This window comes from Bufo bufo, chromosome 4 (assembly GCF_905171765.1).
Source record: "Bufo bufo chromosome 4, aBufBuf1.1, whole genome shotgun sequence".
NCBI classification, from domain to species: domain Eukaryota; kingdom Metazoa; phylum Chordata; class Amphibia; order Anura; family Bufonidae; genus Bufo; species Bufo bufo.
In genome coordinates, this window is record NC_053392.1 from 372,083,990 (window position 1) to 372,103,686 (window position 19,697).

The 19,697-nt window shown below is 43.3% G+C and overlaps 1 protein-coding gene across 2 annotated transcripts in view; it reads right to left on the minus strand.

Moving 5' to 3' along the window:
• MED23 (mediator complex subunit 23) overlaps positions 1-19,697 on the minus strand; it is a 130,703-nt gene that overhangs the window by 80,422 nt on the left and 30,584 nt on the right. Inside the window, exons 8-13 of one of the 2 annotated variants that reach the window (XM_040429132.1) lie at positions 18,151-18,220; positions 17,540-17,652; positions 14,879-14,974; positions 14,373-14,390; positions 1,041-1,241; positions 152-295 (exon numbers count right to left, since the gene is read on the minus strand). In XM_040429132.1, the coding sequence (XP_040285066.1) occupies positions 152-295; positions 1,041-1,241; positions 14,373-14,390; positions 14,879-14,974; positions 17,540-17,652; positions 18,151-18,220 (642 nt within the window). The remainder of the gene's footprint in view (positions 1-151; positions 296-1,040; positions 1,242-14,372; positions 14,391-14,878; positions 14,975-17,539; positions 17,653-18,150; positions 18,221-19,697) is intronic. The other variant, XM_040429133.1, reaches the window with a different exon arrangement.

Below are 19,697 nucleotides of genomic sequence, written 5' to 3' on the forward strand. Positions count from 1 at the left end.
GGGGGGGGGGGGGGAAACATTACTAAAAACATTTAAATTGGGTAATTATAGTAAATCAAGTAGGCAAATTATGAAATCTTATACAAAATTGACAAAGAAACAATAAAACATGAAAACAATATTTGATCCTGTCATTTAACCAAATACTCGCCTCCTTTTCAGGGTACAAGAGGTCAAAGAGCTTCATAACTGGTAAAAAGTCAGCCAGAGCATTCTTCTGTATGCTTCCAGAGATGAACTGAAGAAGAACCCACATGAGATGGTCTCTGCCTTTAATGAGACCTCGACCTGCAAGCTGTAACAAATGTGTGTCACTGATAAAAACACTGTAGTAAATGATCAGCTTTTTCTTAAAGTACATGAGCAACATTACCTAAAAGGCACTTGCACACAATGCGCATTATGTATGGATTTTCGTGAGACATTTTCAAAATCTCATGTACACGGTTACGTAAATTCTCTGCAACTGTTTATGTTATCATGTTTATGCAGATTTCACCCTCTGCAATAGAAAGGGTGAGTGCTGCGGCAAATCTGCCTCATAGTCCGCAAGTTACATATATGGATATTGATGCAGAAAAATCCACAAGAAAATCTGCATAAACTATGTATGGGTGTTCAATACTTCAGGACAGGTCATCGATATCAGATGGGTGGGGTTCCAACACCCCCCCCCCCCCCCCCCCCCCCGATTAACTGTTTTGGGTAGTCGCTGGCACTGAAAACTGTAGGATAGGTCATCAATATCAGATCGGCAGGTGTCCGATCAGCTGTATGAAGGCGCGCACAGTGCACACGTGCCTTCTCTCTTCCTGCTATGTCTATTGTAGAGCAGGAAGAGAGACGGGAAACGGCACCAACACAGTGTGCGTGCCTTCCCTTCATACAGCTGACCACCGCCGATCTGATACGGATGACCCATCCCAAGGAAAGGTCATCAATATTAAGAGCCCAGAGAACCCCTTTAAAATTACACTGTGCATAGCTCCTATCAATGAATCTTCAAAGACACTAGCTATGTTAGATATGCAATTCAATACCTTTTGGTGAAGAGACAAGACCATATGTGGAAAACTTGCAAACTGAAAGAGCACAAAGAAAATCAGCTGGCTTGAAAGATGCTGCCACAACAACTGGCTCGTCCCACCATCGTCAAACTTCTCCTCCGTCTCGGATCGCTCCATGGCATAGACCACCAGATCAACCAGCTGGTCCTCCAGCACAGGACATCTCTGCTTGTGCTGAAAAGTAGAAATCAGTATTCCAAAAGTCCCACGCTCCAAACCGATGTATCAGCACACAATAAAGGTGGCCAAACCAGGCCAAGAAGCATGAAATGGATTACATCTCAAGAATGCTCATGAAAGCTGAATGAAAGTGACTGAACTATACGTCTGTACTTCACATTTTTAAGTTTAAATCAGAAACCGTAAAAGCCGTGACCACCACAATTAACCATCAAAGCAGACTATCCCAGTGTAAGCTAAATGAACTTTAGCTCACATTTTATTTCAATTGCTTTCAGCACTGTAGATGAATGATAAGTAAGGCTGCAGTGAATATTCTTCATTGCCACCAGGGTGCTCCTGTCACAGTCACTCAGCTTTCATGTAGTCTGTGAAAAGAAGCAGAAGACTAAACAAAGAATTGCAGTGTCCCTTTCTGCAGGCAAAACCAGACGTATATATTTTGTAGAAAAATATATACAGAGGGTCCATAGAGCAAGGAACGGCTATGACATATTGTTAGTCAAGAATTGTCAACTTCTGTAAATGTATAGGTGGACATGACATTGAATTTTTTGCCATAAAAAAGGGAGAAGGAAAATGGCTGCCAAGTTAAGATATGTACGTACAATTAACATCGCCCTTACATGCTCTTTGCCAGCAGAGAAACAAAAAAGATGCAAGACTAACGACGACTTGGCAAGACATGCCGTGACAAAGAGTAACATGTAGTCTCGGGGCCAGAGAAACTCAATCAGAGGACAGGCTGACATTTGTAAATGGGAGATCCACATGTAAAGCAGCAATACCCAGTCTGTGGCTCTGAAGCCAATGGCAGTTCATTATCATCCAGCTTTCCCAACAATAACTTCATACCTGCTTACGGACTGTCATGGCTTCAGCTTCCTTAGTATGCACCAATAGATTACAATGTAGATGATAAAGTCTCTCCTTCAACAGCAATTGAGGAGACAAGGCCGCAATACTCAGAACAGCCGCTAAAAGTGGAGCGTTTAGACATATGTAAACGATGAAGAGCGTCCAGAGCGCTGTGGCCCCTGCAAACCGCTGATCTGTGGGGGTGCCAAGACTATGACACGTTACATACATTTACATAGCTTTTCAGCATAATTCTCGATGATCAAAGCAGATAATGAGCAGCCCATTGCTCTTACCAAACCATCACCATTTATACCACATCAAAATCTTATCGATGTGAAAGCAAATATAAATAGGCTGAAATTGACTCATCAAAGCAGTGTAGGGTAACCTCTATGGCTGGGTACCCTCCAATAATTAGGATATCCTATACCAGTGAAAATCTGACTACTCTATGATGATCAGACAGTGGGTTATGGTCCTCCCAGGTTCAAAAACAACACTACACAGTGACAAATACAACAGCAAACTATGCAGATCAGAGGTAAGCAACCTCCGAAACTCCAGCTGTTGTGAAATTACAACTCCCAGCATGCTCTATGAACTTCTACGGTAGTTCTGAGTACAGACAAGCAAGGGTGCATCGTGGAATTATAGTTTCACAACGGCTGGAGTGCACCAAGTTGCTGACCCCTGATGTAGTTAAAGGGGTTATCCAGGAATTGATAATGACCTATCCTTAGATGGGTCATCATTATCACATCGGCGGGAGTGCAAATACTGGCAGACCCACCGTTCAGCTGTTTCAGGGAGCCACCGCTCTCACCAGGGCTCTGGTGCGCGCAGCCGGCTCCTGGAAGCTTTCCGCGCACAGCACTGTACATTGTATGGCTGCTGTGCTTAGTATTGCAGCTCAGCCTCATTGACTTGAATGGGACTGAGCTGCAACTAGGCCATGTGACTGATGTATGGTGATGTTACATGACCTAGGAAGAGGCCGCGGGGCTCACGGAGCACTGGCCTCTTCTAACATCTGATCGGCGGCGATCCAACACCAGAGGATAGGTCATCAATATAAATTCCCAGATAACTCCTTTACTACCTTTGATTATGAATGGATAGAGAGGAATGCAAAAGCATACCTTATGAAGGAAAAGGGTTATATCTGACCCTTCCAGTCTATTTTAAACACAACATGCTGAACCTATTAAACCAGGCGTACAGACTGGCAGGATCGATCATGCTGAGTTCAATGCTACTTCCTTTCTTGAATTGGATGTTTTGAGGCAGAGAAATCCTAAGGCTGAGTTCTCGTCAAATATCTAATTATATCCAAAAATATCAAAACATCTCATTAAATATTTCTGTTGTTCTGTTCCCTTAGAGTAGCAGAAGTGATGGATACAGCACATAACTCACCCAAACGGACCTGAACAGACTTCACCGACTACAATAGAGTCCGTTCAGTTTCCGTTTGGACTCCGGTTTATTTACCGGACAACAAAGACCGAACGGCGCCTCTAACGCAGATATGAACTCACCTTTAATTTTTAAATAATATGCTAAGCCCAGGCTTTACCTCTACCACTTCCCCTCTGGACCAGGCATCTTTACTGCTCGCACATGTGCCGGAGAGTTTACACATGGTGAATGTGCTGTTGATCTCATTCAGCTGCCCCCTGTCTGATATCTGAATTGTGATGTGCCAATTGTAATCTCACTGGTGAATGCACAAGATTTCAGGGCCAGGGATTTGAGCAGTGAGTATGTCTGGCCCTCTCAATCAATGCAAGAGGGAAAGTGGCAACTGGAGAGCGGAGAAGGTGAAGCGGTGCTCCAAGCACCTAATAAGCATATTAAGAAAAGTTTGGATTTCTCTGCAACAGAACATCTGATTGCAGAAAGGAAAGCGGAGTTGAACTGATCAAGATCAACCCGGCCAGACAGTATGCTTGTTTACAGGGCACAAAGCATAGTACAATGCTTGGTTATCTCCAGTAGAGAGTTGGAATGGGGTGGCAGTGAGCATGCTCAACAGCTGGAAGATAACATGGGACCCCTTTGTCATGATTGGTAAAGGTCACAATGGTCGGGACCCCTACCAATCAGACACATGATCTATCTTGGTATTTTGGGACAACAAAGTCACTGATTAGTTTTATTGAGAGGACTTGCGAGAAAACAACACCTATCACTGAGAGCAAGTATCCTAAAACATAAAACTTTTAATTATATATAAATAAAATAATGACACCCGTGGATCCAATGGATCCTTTGACAAAAATAACAAGCTATCAACTACAAAAAGGGCTGAGGAAGTGAAGTGCCGAAGCACAATCAGTCAGATGAAAACTATCCCTTAGCTGATCCCTTACACTTCTCAACCCAGGGACACACCTTGATGGTAGGTGTTCCCTGTTCTCGTACCTAGGACTATACTGTCCTTAACCTATCTGAGAGAAGGCTAGCTAAAGTATATCCCAACGCGTTTCTCCTCCCCCCCCCCCTTTATTATTGGAGGATAATTATGGGGGTTCCTCAGTGGACAAATATACTATAAACAGTAGTAGTGTACGTGCAACAATGTGCACCGTCTAAGACAATTGCCGCGGAACCAGAGGATGCCGGGTATGTATCAAGAGAGAGCCACAAATAATGATAATGCAGATCTCAAAACATCTTGTATCACCAATGCAGGGTAAATAGAAAGTAATATTGGTAACCCTTCACGATACACGGTCATTAGTGAAAGAGGATCAAAAGGTAAATTACATACCGGGCTGCCGTAGTCAGTGACAATATACTCACAGAACAAGCAAACTGAATGATATCCGCTGCAAACTGGAGCAGATGGTAGCTATCTCTCTTGATACATACCCGGCATCCTCTGGTTCCGCGGCAATCGTCTTAGATGGTGCACATTGTTGCACGTATACTACTACTGTTTATAGTATATTTGTCCCCTGATGAACCCCCATAATTATCCTCCAATAAAAAGGGGGGGGGGGGGGGGGGACGCGTCGGGATATACTTTAGCTAGCCTTCTCTCAGATAGGTTAAGGACAGCTTAAGGACAGTATAGTCCTAGGTACGAGAACAGGGAACACCTACCATCAAGGTGTGTCCCTGGGTTGAGAAGTGTAAGGGATCAGCTAAGGGATAGTTTTCATCTGACTGATTGTGCTTCGGCACTTCACTTCCTCAGCCCTTTTTGTAGTTGACAGCTTGTTATTTTTGTCAAAGGATCCATTGGATCCACGGGTGTCATTATTTTATTGATATATAATTAAAAGTTATGTTTTAGGATACTTGCTCTCAGTGATCGTAGGACAACCCCTTTATAGCATAGGTTCACTTTTATCAGTCAGATGCTTCTAAATCATCTTCGTAGCAACAGACTAAACCATGCCTATGTGTATTGCTCTTAAGTCTCTGTACCTACAACCATACACTCTCAAAAATCAACTCAAAATTGTAGGCAAGAAGACACAGGTAAGCAGCCAAGTTATGGCTGTCACAGGTAGCTTCAGGTTTCTGCTGAGATCAATTCAAGAGATGGATATTCTCACTGAAAGCCCAGCTCCACTCCATTCAGACACCAAATGCATAAAGGCCTGGAAAGTCAGCCGATGCGTTGCCACGACGACCCCGACACTGGGTTGTGTCTGGCCCTGCTACACCAATGTCAGTTTTCATTTGCTAATGTGTTCCTGAGAAGATAACGACATGGAATTGACAAAATATGCAAATGATGACCGAACAGTGTTTCACACTTAGCATTTACAATGCAGCCAATGTTTTTTTCTAACCTATCGAAAACCAGTATACCTTAAATATTTTCTGAATGTTAAATCGTGGCTCCCATGTAAAAATGAGCTTAACATGCACAGACCTCATAACACTGCTCAACTGCCATTGAATTTGTGGCCAGCCGCAGTTTATGCTGGTAAAAACACCCTAAGGCTGGGTTCACACTTGAGCGTTTTACAGCGCGTTCAAACGCGCTGTAAAACGCTCAACACATGAAAACCAATGCTTCCCTATGGCCCTGGTTCTCACTTGAGCGTTTTACAGCGCGTTTGAACGCGCTGAAAAACGCCCTACGCTCAAACAAGTTCTTGAGCTTCTTTGGGGCGTTTTGACGCGCGTTTGTGGCCATAGGACACTGCAGTCAATCACACAAACGCGCGTCAAACGCGCGTTTACTACTGCAAAAAACGCGCATAAAAACGCGCGACATAAACGCGCGTTAAACGCGCATATCAAATACGCTTAGGTCTGAATCCAGCCTTAGCGTTAAAAACAGTACACCAACCTATGGTAGTAAAGCAGAAAGTTGCAAAGCAACATGTTAATTTTAGAGCAGTTGGTTAACAAATTCTGAATAGAAGAAAATTAGAGACTGCTTGTGACCCCTTGGACGACAAGACTTAAGAAAAAAACTATCATCCGAGACAAACACAGAAAAATGCACAACACAACACTATAAAATCAATGTCATCTAGCATGCAAAAAAACTAAGAAAAAAAACGAGTGTACAGGGCTTGAAATTAACTAGTCCTGCGCATCCAGGAGTACCATTTGTGTACAACATGAAAACGGTTGTACTTGAGAACGTATTTCGCAAAGTATGGTTTTTAGTACATTAGAAATCCTGAACGTAAAGAGAATTGTCCAACAAGTGTCTCCAGTAATAACCAAATGTCTCAGTAACTCAAAATGTACATTCCATTCTAGAATATACTATGGAAAATGTTGATGGGCATGATCTGTTTGCAGACAGACTAATGGTAAATCGGAGTACAGCAAAGGGTTCTAGTAACGCACTAGTAACTTAGGGAGACTGACACGTAATCAATACTGTGATGGACGAGTAAACTACTGAAGTCACCTTACTGAGAATACTACTGACTGAAATATGGGAGAAATGGAAATATATATAGCATACACAAGAACAGTGACAAATGTAAGCTTGCCCGAGAACAGTAAATCACTCATTGAATGGATGATAAATTTGCATGAAATGGAAAAAGGATATACAGCAAACCTTCTCTTCAAACTGCTATAATAAAATGGAGCACAGCAATTCTACACTCATTGACAAAAAAAGAACGCACCCGGATAGAAATGTCAGATTGCTGCAATACTCAGCTTGGGGTTATGTCTCAGGTAGATCTGTAAATGATTACAGGTGTGGTCTGATTAGACACTTGGTAATCTCCCATAAGGAGGCTCTCAGGGGCTAATTTTGGAAGGTGTACCTCTTGGTGAGAGATCACTGGCTGCTAGACATGCCTCTATGAGGTACACAGACATTTTTCTCAGTTGGCAAGACTTTGAGAAGGAGCGCATCAATAGACTAAGGGAAGCAGGATGGTCATTTCTATGAAAACTGTTCTGACATAGCAATTAGGAGGTGTTGGGAGCAGTGATTACGTGAGGGCACGCACACACCGAAAAGACTCCAGATGACCCAGACAGACTACCAGTAGAAAGGACTGTCTGTGAAGGTTCTCATTTATCCAGGTCATTGTATATCTGTAAAGAATAAATCAAGGCAACTGGACTTACTGTAGATTTCTTGAAAACGTTTCACTCGTTCTTCCAACGAGCTTTCTCAATTCTGAGTGACTGTGCAAGAATTCTCTGGGAATAAATATGTAACTGAATCAACATCTGGTAATTATACCCAGCATGGGGTCAGAGGTCATTATAGCCAGCATGGGGTCAAAGGTGTTGATTCCATTATCCTAACTGGAGTCAGTAGGTGATAATGACCTCCCAGAAAAAGGTGTCAAGACAGCATTGTATGTGGCGGACAATAGATGTCTAACCCCCCCGCCTCTATTCAAGCTTGGCTTCTCTATTTTTACGTAGATGGCCTCCTTCAGACCTCGTTTGTACCAATCGGCCTTCTTATCCAAAACACATACTTGACTGTCTTCAAAGGAGTGATTTGTTTCTTTTAGATGCAAGTACACAGCTGAATCTTGACCAGAGGTTTTGGTTCTTCTATGCTGAGCCATACGCTGATGTAGTTGTTGTTTTGTTTCGCCGATATACAGTTCTGAGCATTCCTCATTGCACTGGACTGCGTACACAATGTTGTCTATCTTGTGTTTAGGCGTTGGGTCTTTTGGGTGAACCAGTTGTTGCCTCAGTGTGTTGCTGGGTTTGAAGCAAACAGGGATGTGATGTTTATTAAAAATCCTTTTGAGTTTCTCAGACACCCCAGCTACATATGGGATAACCATATTCTTGCGTCTGTCATGCTTCTTGCCCTCACTGGTAGTCTTGGTGCTCTTTCTTCTCCTTCCTTCTGTTTTGACAAAGGCCCAATTTGTATACCCACAAGTTTTAAGTGCCCCTCTGAGGTGTCTGAATTCCTTCACAGAGGCCAAGGTATTCAAACACCTCAGGGGGGCACTTAAAACTTGTGGTTATCCAGATTGGGCCTTTGTTAAAAGAGAAGGAAGGAGAAGAAAGAGCACCAAGACTACCAGTGAGGGCGAGAATCATGACAGACGCAAGAATATGGTTATCCCATATGTAGCTGGGGTGTCTGAGAAACCCAAAAGGATTTTTAATAAACATCACATCCCTGTTTGCTTCAAACCCAGCAACACACTGAGGCAACAACTGGTTCACCCAAAAGACCCAACGCCTAAACACAAGATAGACAACATTGTGTACACAGTCCAGTGCAATGAGGAATGCTCAGAACTGTATATCGGCGAAACAAAACAACAACTACATCAGCGTATGGCTCAGCATAGAAGAGCCAAAACCTCTGGTCAAGAATCAGCCGTGTACTTACATCTAGAAGAAACAGGTCACACCTTTGAAGACAGTCAAGTACGTGTTTTGGATAAGGAGGCCGATTGGTACAAATGAGGTGTGAAGGAGGCCATCTACGTAAAAATGGAGAAGCCAAGCTTGAATAGAGGCGGGGAGGTGGGGGGGTTAGACATCTATTGTCCGCCACATAAAATGCTGTCTTGACACCTTTTTCTGGGAGGTCATTATCACCTACTGACTCCAATTAGGATAATGGAATCAACACCTTTGACCCCATGCTGGGTATAATTACCAGATGTTGATTCAGTTACATATTTATTCCCAGAGAATTCTTGCACAGTCACTCAGAATTAAGAAAGTTTGTTGGAAGAACAAGTGAAACGTTTTCAAGAAATCTACAGTAAGTCCAGTTGCCTTGATTTATTCTTTACAGATATAGTAGAAAGGACTGTTTGATCCTACAGTTTCTGTCCACCATCCAGACACAGGTGACCCCTTCATTACACATTCCTGTCTGAGCCTGGATCATATCCAGATGCTTGGCAGAAGGAAATGTGGTGTCAGGGCACCCATAACGTGTCCTGCTATTGACAGCCAGCCACCATCGCCTTTGTTTGCAGTGGTGTTGTGAACGAGAAACCTGGACTGCCATGGACTGGAACCATGTCTTTAGTGATGAATCCAAGTTCTGTTTGAGCTCTGACGATGGTTGGGTTTATCTATAGAGTCAGCATGGTTAGGCTTCAGTGGAAAAACACACTGCCCCAACTGCCGATGTGATGCTCAGAGGAGCCATCGTAAACGACAGTAGATCACCCCTAGTAGTGATACGAGGGACACAAACAGCTCAGCGATATGAGCAGGTCATCCTGCTGCCACGCGTTGCCTCTCATGACAGGCTTTCATTTAGGATTTTTCAATAGAATAACGCTCCCCCACACACACAGCAAGGATTTTACAAGAATATCTCTTTCAGATTGTAACACTTTCTTGGCATGCCCACTCGCCAGATTTATCGCCAATTGAGCATTTATTGAACCAGCTGGGATATATTCAGCTTCCACAACCTATAAGTGTGCAGGATCTACATGAGCCAGCTGCAACATGTGGGCAAACGTGATGCAGAATACCATTCGGAACCTGTCTCCATGCCCAACTGTATCTCATCTTATATCCAGGAAAGAGGCGGGCCAACAGGGTATTAGAGCCTCCTTTCAACTGATTTAGTCTTTCGCTCTAATCCTGTAATCATGTAAAAATTCTCACATAGAACGTTTCATTCAATTCTTTGTCAATGAGTGTATTTCTATTATCTGTGGCACCGTGGTGTGCAGCTGGTACACACTGTGGAAGTGTGGCTACAGACACCTTCGGGGCATTTTATTATTGTATTGTGCTTATTTTGGGCTAAAAAGTATTTTTTCCAATCAACCATTTGTTAGAAAGTTTCAATTGTTTGTCTACTACAGCCCTATGACCTTCACCAAAATCCATCAGAAAACAGCTCTGATGGCTCCAACTATAGAACTCATCTCTACTTTCCTGACCACTAATGAAAATTCATTTAAAGAGGACCTGTCACCAATTCTGAATGTATGTTTTTCCCAAATAGCAGTATTCCACCTGAAATTCTGGAGCATCTTTTCTTATACTTTTGTTGCCATTCCTGATAGAAGTTTATGAATAAAGGTTCAACAGGGTGTTACTACATGGGGATATGTCCCTGTCCAAAACAGTGCTTCCAGTGGCAGACTGTTAATACCTAGTAGCACTTTTATTCATAAACTTCTAGAAGGAATAATGGCACTACACACAGTTATAAGAAAAGATGCTGTAGAATTATTACATGGTCAATGAAAATAGTTACTAAATCAGACACGTCAGGAGAAGTGACAGATTCACTTTAAAGAGGAACTGCCACCACAAAAATACAATCTACAGGCAGCAAGTTATAGAGCAGGGGGAGCTGAGCAGATTGATTTGAGTTTTGTGGGGGAAACAATTCAGGAAAACGTGTAATTTATACATTTAAATCTATCCTCTGATTTAATTGTTCAGAGCGGAGCTTTCATCAGTGAATGACAGCTATGTATACACACTTACACAGAGAAAGCCATCACTGATAACACCTCCCCCATGAATAATTAAGTCAGAAAGAGGAGAGATTTAGGCTGAGTTCACAAGGGCGAGTATTCCGGGCGGGTGCAATGCGGGAGGTGAACGCATTGCACCCGCACTGAATCCGGACCCATTCATTTCTATGGGGCTGTTCACATGTGCGGTGATTTTCACGCATCACTTGTGCGTTGCGTGAAAATCGCATTATGCTCTATATTCTGCGTTTTTCACGCAACGCAGGCCCCATAGAAGTGAATGGGGTTGCGTGAAAATCGCAAGCATCCGCAAGCAAGTGCGGATGCGGTGCGATTTTCATGCACGGTTGCTAGGAGACGATCGGGATGTAGACCCGATCATTATAAGGGAAAATAATAGCATTCTGAATACAGAATGCATACTAAAATAGCGCTGGAGGGGTTAAAAAAATTAATAAATAAATTTAACTCACCTTAATCCACTTGATCGCGGAGCCGGCATCTTCTGTCTTCATCTTAGCTGTGTGGAGCAACAGGACCTGTGGTGACGTCACTCCGGTCATCACATGATCCATCACCATTTTTTTTTAACCCCTCCAGCGCTATTTTAGTATGCATTTTGTATTCAGAATGCTATTATTTTCCCTTATAACCATGTTATAAGGGAAAATAATACAATCTACAGGACACCGATCCCAAGCCCGAACTTCTGTGAAGAAGTTCGGGTACCAAACATGCGCGATTTTTCTCACACGAGTGCAAAACGCATTACAATGTTTTGCACTCGCGCGGAAAAATCGTGCGTGTTCCCGCAACGCACCCGCACATTTTCCCGCAACGCCCGTGTGAACTCAGCCTTAAAGGTAACCTGGCTAGGTGAACATGGTGTCTGAGCTGAAGGCAGCATGTTATAGAGGAGGAGCTGAGCAGATTGATATATCTTTTTTTTTAATGGGAAAAGATTCAGAATAACTTAAATTTATATTCTGGGATTTGAAGTCAAGGAGGTGGTCCTATCAGTGACCACCGCCTGAAGGCATTTTTATCTGCACTTTATTCAGCACTCATGCTGATAGAGGAGACACCGTGACATCTTGATTGCCATAGATGTGGCCACCAGCGTCCACTGTTTACTGACCGAATGAAGGACAGCAGAGGACACTGAATCTGGGTGTTCTGGGATAAAAACGACGTCTCATGCTGTTCACAAGTCGACTTATTGTCTGCTGAGGCATGGCATCCCACTCTTCTTGAAGGGCGGCCCTCAAGTTATTGAGGTTCTGGGGTACAGAGTCACAAGCCTGTAGATGGCAACTCAGCTGATCCCATAGGTTGTCAATAGGATACAGATCTGGAGAAAGTGCAGGCCACACCCTTTGAGTTACCCCAGTCTCCTAGCAGCCGTTCTCTAATGATAATGATGCAACCTCGATGAGCTGGCACATTGTTGCCTATGAAGATGAAATTAGTCCTGTGTTGTTCATGCAGAGAAACAATGACTGAATTAATGATGTTATTCAAGTAGTATTGGCTTGTTACTGTACCATTCACAAAGTGTAGGGCAGTTCTGTATTGAATAGACACACCTGCCCACAATGGCCCTCATTTCAGCTCAGCGTGAATCGACTTTCATCAGCACTGGTCCCTCGTCCAGCATAGATGCTCCCTGGCCCATGCAAGACGATGACGCCTGTGGTCAGGTACCCTTGCAGGCAGTCTAGCATGCAGACAACGCTGATGTAAATGGTTTTAAATGGTCTGACGTGACACTTGGGTGCCTCTCACCTCCCTTAAATGTGCCTAGAGTTGTGTGGCATTTACCCTGCAGGGCACTGTTCACAATGAAGCGGTCATCAGTGTGGGATGTGTCCGAAGGACGCCCATTTCTATACCTTTCTGTGACTCTTTCAGTCGTACTGCATCTCTTTTGCAACCTGCTGATGACACTCTGTGACACTAAGCTCAGTGGCCACTTCCGTCTCAGAACATCCTGCTTTAAGCCTCACAATGGCGAGGTATTGATCAATTGCTAGATCTCGTCTTGGTCTGATGATGTCAAAATGTGAACAGCATGATGAGGAGGAATGTTTAAATACCAATTCTAATTGAACCTGGAAATTTATTGGGCGATTCATGGATCAAACACTGTTGTGAATTTTGCTGTTAAAGGGGTTGTCGGAGTTATTTTTTTGTTCTTTGTATGTTTCTAACTAAGCAAATGTAAGACTTTACAACGAACTTACTTTATCTCCAGTTGCTGCTTTCTCAGATTTCACTGAGGGTCACATGACCTGTGATGTCAGCTTCTCTCCCTACTCTGATCATATTTTGTGCACAAGCCTGAGAGAGTAGATATGTGCCTGTACATCAGACGTCACTGTGCTGGCCATGCCCCCTGCACTGCCGGCTGCTGCTTATTGCTCTCTCCTTGGATTCTTGAGGAAAAACATTAAATCCTTTCAGCTGCACAGACTTAGGGCTGAAGGCTTCACTGAGTAGCTGCAGGCAGTGGAGGAGAAAAATGCTGGGCACAGAAGCTGACAGAGAAGTTCTGCAGAGCATTGCACAAGAACAGGTAGTGGGAAGATCCTAGGTGTATCAGCAGTGTCATTGTACAGCTGGGAGTTGTAGTCCTACGCATACAACATGTTGCTGAGTCTCCCAGCAGGCAGACATGTCACTCAGGGCAGCACTTGTATTCACTCCCTTTGCAGAGCAGGGGGAAGGGCACAAATATTCATGAGGAAAACCTGAGATTGTTGTTATTGCAGGTAAACAAAGGGTCAGAAGAGAACCAGGGAAATGAGGAAATATATATTTTTTTTGCCTAAAACTTGCTTAGCTTAGTTATATATTGCTGCCCATCAGATTTACAGTGCTATATATTTTTTCCATAACTCGGACAACCCCTTTAAGCTCTTTGTTTGAGAAAATAAAAAAGTAAGGTGAAAAAAAAAATGGATGGTAGGAAGGCATGCAATGACAGCATGATGGGAGTAAGTTATTAAGCATAACTAACAATCCAGATAACACTTGACACATGCACAAGCGCACATCGGAATATTATACATATCTATATATATATATATATTTATACAAAAAAAAAAACCCTGTCCCTAACTTTTTCAATGCATTCACTCATATTGAATTGCAACAACTCACCACATCATAACCATGAAGAGAAGGTACAATTGCAAGTTTCTGGACTGCAGAAGCACTAGAACGATGATCTAAGTGTATGCATGAAATTGGTATGTTGCAGCTATGCCAATTTCAAGCCCTGACCATGTATGTATGTTTTCTAAATGGTATCAGCGGCTACGAAGCAGCCAGCAGTACTGTTAGTCACAATACAAGAAGAAGGTTGTGAACATACCTGAGCAATGTTCAAGGTCTAGAGCATTGGAGGATGGGCAGGACAAGACAGAACAAAAATGAAGGAAGAAAAAAAGAAAAGACAAAACAGTGACTATGAGGCCTGCCTCAAGAGGCCCCGAGTCAGAAGATACCCACCAATGCATCTGCAAAGGGGAGCAACATTTCACTCGGTCTTACAGGGCGATGAGATGTTAAAAGCACTTAGGGAGACAATTTGCTGAGTATTACATGGTGTAGTAAGGGCTGGCAAAGGGCACTCTTGAGACAGGCCTTATAGGAAGGGGAAAGCAATGCAAAACAAAAAGTCATTTTCAAATATCTACTGCACTATGAAACTCCCAGGCAGGAAGTACCAAAAGGAGGAGGAGTTGTTCAAAAGAACCCCCAAGATACTAAAAGAAATATAAAAAGGAAGGGACTACTATCACAACTGTTTTGTTCATTCTGCTACAGCAAAGAAAAATGTAAGGGATAGAGCAATACTGAGGGGGCAATACTCAATACCTGCTTGTTCAGACCTAACATGTTGCACACCATATCCCGGGAGTAAGGCTGCTCCAGGACATATCTCAACAGAGCGGTCTGTGGCTCAAATAAGTCCTGCAAGAAAAGACAGAATACAGATAGGAGAATACACAATACAAGAAAGCGTACACCTTCTCAGAATTGTGGCCAGCTTTTGATATAAATGACCATCGTGCAATTTTTAGGACATGCAGCCTAAGTTGCAGTCTTTACATGTTATACTGTTAAAAGGGTTTTCCATAAAATTGACACTTTATTAAATCAGTTCTAGAAACATTGTCCTAGAACTGCCTCTTTAAAAAATAATAAAATCAAAACCGCCTCTGTCTAGAGCTGCCTGCATTCACACCTTAGGGGGGTCACTTACTAAAGACAGGTGAGTCACACGTGCTGGAGGAAGATCTGACCAATCTATTATGAGGTGAAAATCTCTTAATAAATGTGTTGGTGGAAATGGATTTCTGCTGTAATGAGCAGGCCGCAGATTTCCTGCCCATGACCAAAAGGGCTCTCCTTAGGGCTGTCAGGCGGAGGCTTCCGCCCAGCAGTGAGCCCAGTGACATCACCGGCACTAATGGGTGGGATTTAGCGATAACGGCTAGGGCAGCGATAAAGCCGGCCCATCAGAGCCGGTGACGTCACCGAATACACTGTTGGGCGGAGGCTTCCGCCGTGCATGTGTACTGCTGCTCCATTCATTCTTTATGGGAGCACCAAAGATTAGGGATCGACCGATTATCGGTTTTACCGATATTATCGGCCGATATTCAGGATTTTGAACGTTATTGGTATCGGCATCTATTTTGCTGATATACCGATAACGTATTGGGAACAAGGATCACGCTGCGGACAGCGCTCTCCGTGTTCCCTCAGCAGCACAGGGGAGAAGAAAGCAGTGTCTCCCTCCCCCTGTGCTGCTGCTGCCGCCAATGAGAGGAGAGGGGACAAGAGGAGGGGCGGTGGTATGGCCACTGCGCCACCAATGAAGATAACTCTCATTAATTCATATACAGGAGGCGGGAGCTGGCTGAGAATCACATAGCCGGCTGCGGGTTAACTACCGCAGATCACAGCTACCACTCAGAGAGGTTGGGAGCCGGCTATGTGATTCTGCAGCCAGCTCCCGCCTCCTGTATATAAATTAATGAGAGTTATCTTCATTGGTGGCGCGTGGCGCCCCCCCCCCCCCAAACCGCAGTATTAAAACATTGGTGGTGCAGTGCGCCCCCCTCCCCCAACCCCAGTATGAATCATTGGTGGTGCAGTGCGCCCCCGTCCCTTCCCCCAACCCCAGTATGAATCATTGGTGGCGCAGTGCGCCCCCCCACCCAAGCCCCCCAGTATTAATCATTGGTGGCAGTGGCCACAGGGTCCCCTCTCCCCTCCTCCTCAGTGGAAGTTCCGATCGGAGCCCCAGCAGTGTAAGCCTGGGGCTCGGATCGGTTACCATGGCAGCCAGGACGCTATTGAAGCCCTGGCTGCCATAGCTCCCTTGCTGCTGTGTGAACAAAGCACAGAGCAGCAGGGACAGTGTGAGGTCCTATTCGCCCTGATAGAGCTCTATCAGGGTGAATAGGACAAGGGTTCTAGTTCCTAAGGGGGCTAATAGTAAAAAAAAATAAAAAAAATAATAATAATATTAAATTATAAATGAAAAAGAAAGATTTACAAAAAAAAATAAAAATACACGTTAATAAACATTCATTCATTTTCAGCCTATTTGTGTAGGATTTTTTATTTATTTTTTTAAATGAAAATTCACAGAAAAATCGGTATAAATTATCGGCTAGAAAGTTCACAGATTATCGATATCGGCTCTAAAAAATCAATATCGGTCGATCCCTACCAAAGATAACCAAGCTCTGTATACAGCTCACATAGAAAATGAATCGAATGGCAGAGAGCATACAAGACATGCTGTTCCATCTCATGATCAGTGGGGAAAACTTATAAACTTGGCACAACCCCTTTAAATATATGGAGGCTGCGGCAGCTGCACATCATAGAACAAAGGCCACTGGACCCTTGTTCTCTCAATAGGTAACTTTTTTTTTCTAATTTTTGTCCTGCTGCCCTGTTAAAGAGGACCTTTCATGCAATTTTATTAAGCAGGGTGGCAGCATCAGCAAGTACAGGTATATATTTCCCTTGATTTTTTTAAAATATGCCTCCTATGCCCTGCCGGATTTCTCCCACTCAGTATGCAAATACTGAGCATCGGAGCAATGAGGAGGAGACTGAGTCTCTCCGTGGGCGTCTACTTCTCCCTGGCTGTAGCACTGTCCAATCGCAGTGCAGAGCATCACAGCCAGGGAGAAGGAGACGCCCACGGAGAAAGACTCGGTCTCCGCCTCATTGCACCGCAAGTACAGGTATATATCTCCCTTAATAAAATCGCATGAAAGGTCCTCTTTAAACTTCATGCTTGTCAATATCTATGTGTTCAATAAATCTAGGCTATTCTAAATGGCATGTTTGGATAATAATGCAGATACTGGAGCAAGGGGTGTATGCCCACAAATCCTGGTGAATTAGGCATTCAGTATTTTTGCAGATAAGTGACAAATGCAAAACACAGTAGTCTAAAGGTAAAAAGCAACTGTAAATTTGTGAAAGAAATTTTTTTTTATACCAACTCACCTTGTCATAAGGCAAAAGGCCTTTTAGCGGAAAGCGCAACGTTAAAGGGTCCAACTTCCAAGAGTTACAGATGGCGCCCGAATTATTCACCACAGGAAGAAGACTGCAGCGACCTTGGAACATTGTGTGTGATAAAGAAACACAAAATTTTGTCCCCTAGTTTTCACAAAATGTACAAATATTTTCATGCACCAGATATTATATAATTAACAATGGCTATCACATGAAACAATTATATGACGACAGGCTGTACTTTTCTACAATTCAAAGACACATTCAGAATGTAAAACCCCAGGTCAGCCCTGCTCTAGGGTATCCAAGTATATAAGATAGCTGGCTGCCAAATGATACTTTAGACGACAGCTATGTATCTCGACTCCTTCAAAGACAAGTATGTTTGGCTCATTTAGTAATTTTTCTTTTCCAAAAGGGGTGTGATAAGTGGTAACCAGCTGCATCTGAAGGCGTGGGATTGGGCATGTTAAAATTGAAGCTGCCCAATCTTGGTTTCTCTGACAGGAGACATTGTAGGACAGCTTGGCAGGGCACATTTCTACTGTGTATGGTCAGCTTTACACCTTTGCGGGTGTTTTTTTTCCCTTTAAACTTACCACAGATAGAGTTAATTCTTGCTGTGGGCCTAAAACTGTCAACAAAGTCTGACACCAAGTTCCCCAACAACTGAGGAAAAAAAGGCAAGAATTAGGTCTGGAAATATAATCAGTAAGGCTCTATACTAGAGATGAGCGAATCAATACTACAGAACTTCATAAATAATTTGTATTGTTATGAAGCCCAATTTCTTGTGAAGAGGAGATAGAGAGAGAGAGAGAGATACAGTTGCAAGAAAAAGTATGCGAACCCTTTGGAATGATATGGATTTCTGCACAAATTGGTCATAAAATGTGATCTGATCTTCATCTAAGTCACAACAATAGACAATCACAGTCTGCTTAAACTAATAACACATAAAGAATCAAATACTATGTTTTTATTGAACACACCATGTAAACATTCACAGTGCAGATGGAAAAAGCATGTGAACCCTTGGATTTAATAACTGGTTGAACCTCCTTTGGCAGCAATAACTTCAACCAAACGTTTCCTGTAGTTGCAGATCAGACGTGCACAACGGTCAGGAGTAATTCTTGACCATTCCTCTTTACAGAACTGTTTCAGTTCAGCAATATTCTTGGGATGTCTGGTGTGAATCCCTTTCTTGAGGTCATGCCACAGCATCTCAATCGGGTTGAGGTCAGGACTCTGACTGGGCCACTCCAGAAGGCGTATTTTCTTCTGTTTAAGCCATTCTGTTGTTGATTTACTTCTATGCTTTGGGTCGTTGTCCTGTTGCAACACCCATCTTCTGTTGAGATTCAGCTGGTGGACAGATGGCCTTAAGTTCTCCTGCAAAATGTCTTGATAAACTTGGGAATTCATTTTTCCTTCGATGATAGCAATCTGTCCAGGCCCTGACGCAGCAAAGCAGCCCAAACCATGATGCCCCCACCACCATACTTCACAGTTGGGATGAGGATTTGATGTTGGTGTGCTGTGCCTCTTTTTCTCCACACATAGTGTTGTGTGCTTCTTCCAAACAACTCAACTTTGGTTTCATCTGTCCACAGAATATTTTGCCAGTACTGCTGTGGAACCTCCAGGTGCTCTTGTGCAAACTGTAAACGTGCAGCAATGTTTTTTTTTTTGGACAGCAGTGGCTTCCTCCCATGAAATCCATTCTTGTTTAGTGTTTTAAGTATCATAGATTCGCTAACAAGGATGTTAGCATATGCAAGAGACTTCTGTAAGTCTTTAGCTGACACTCTAGGATTCTTCTTCACCTCATTGAGCAGTCTGCACCGTGCTCTTGCAGTCATCTTTACAGGACGGCCACTCCTAGGGAGAGTAGCAGCAGTGCTGAACTTTCTCCATTTATAGACAATTTGTCTTACTGTGGACTGATGAACAGCAAGGCTTTTGGAGATACTTTTATAACCCTTTCCAGCTTTATGCAAGTCAACAATTCTTAAATCATAGGTCTTCTGAGAGCTCTTTTGTGCGAGGCATCATTCACATTAGGCAATGCTTCTTGTGAAAAGCAGACCCAGAACTGGTGTGTGTTTTTTATAGGGCAGGGCAGCTATAACCAACACCTCCA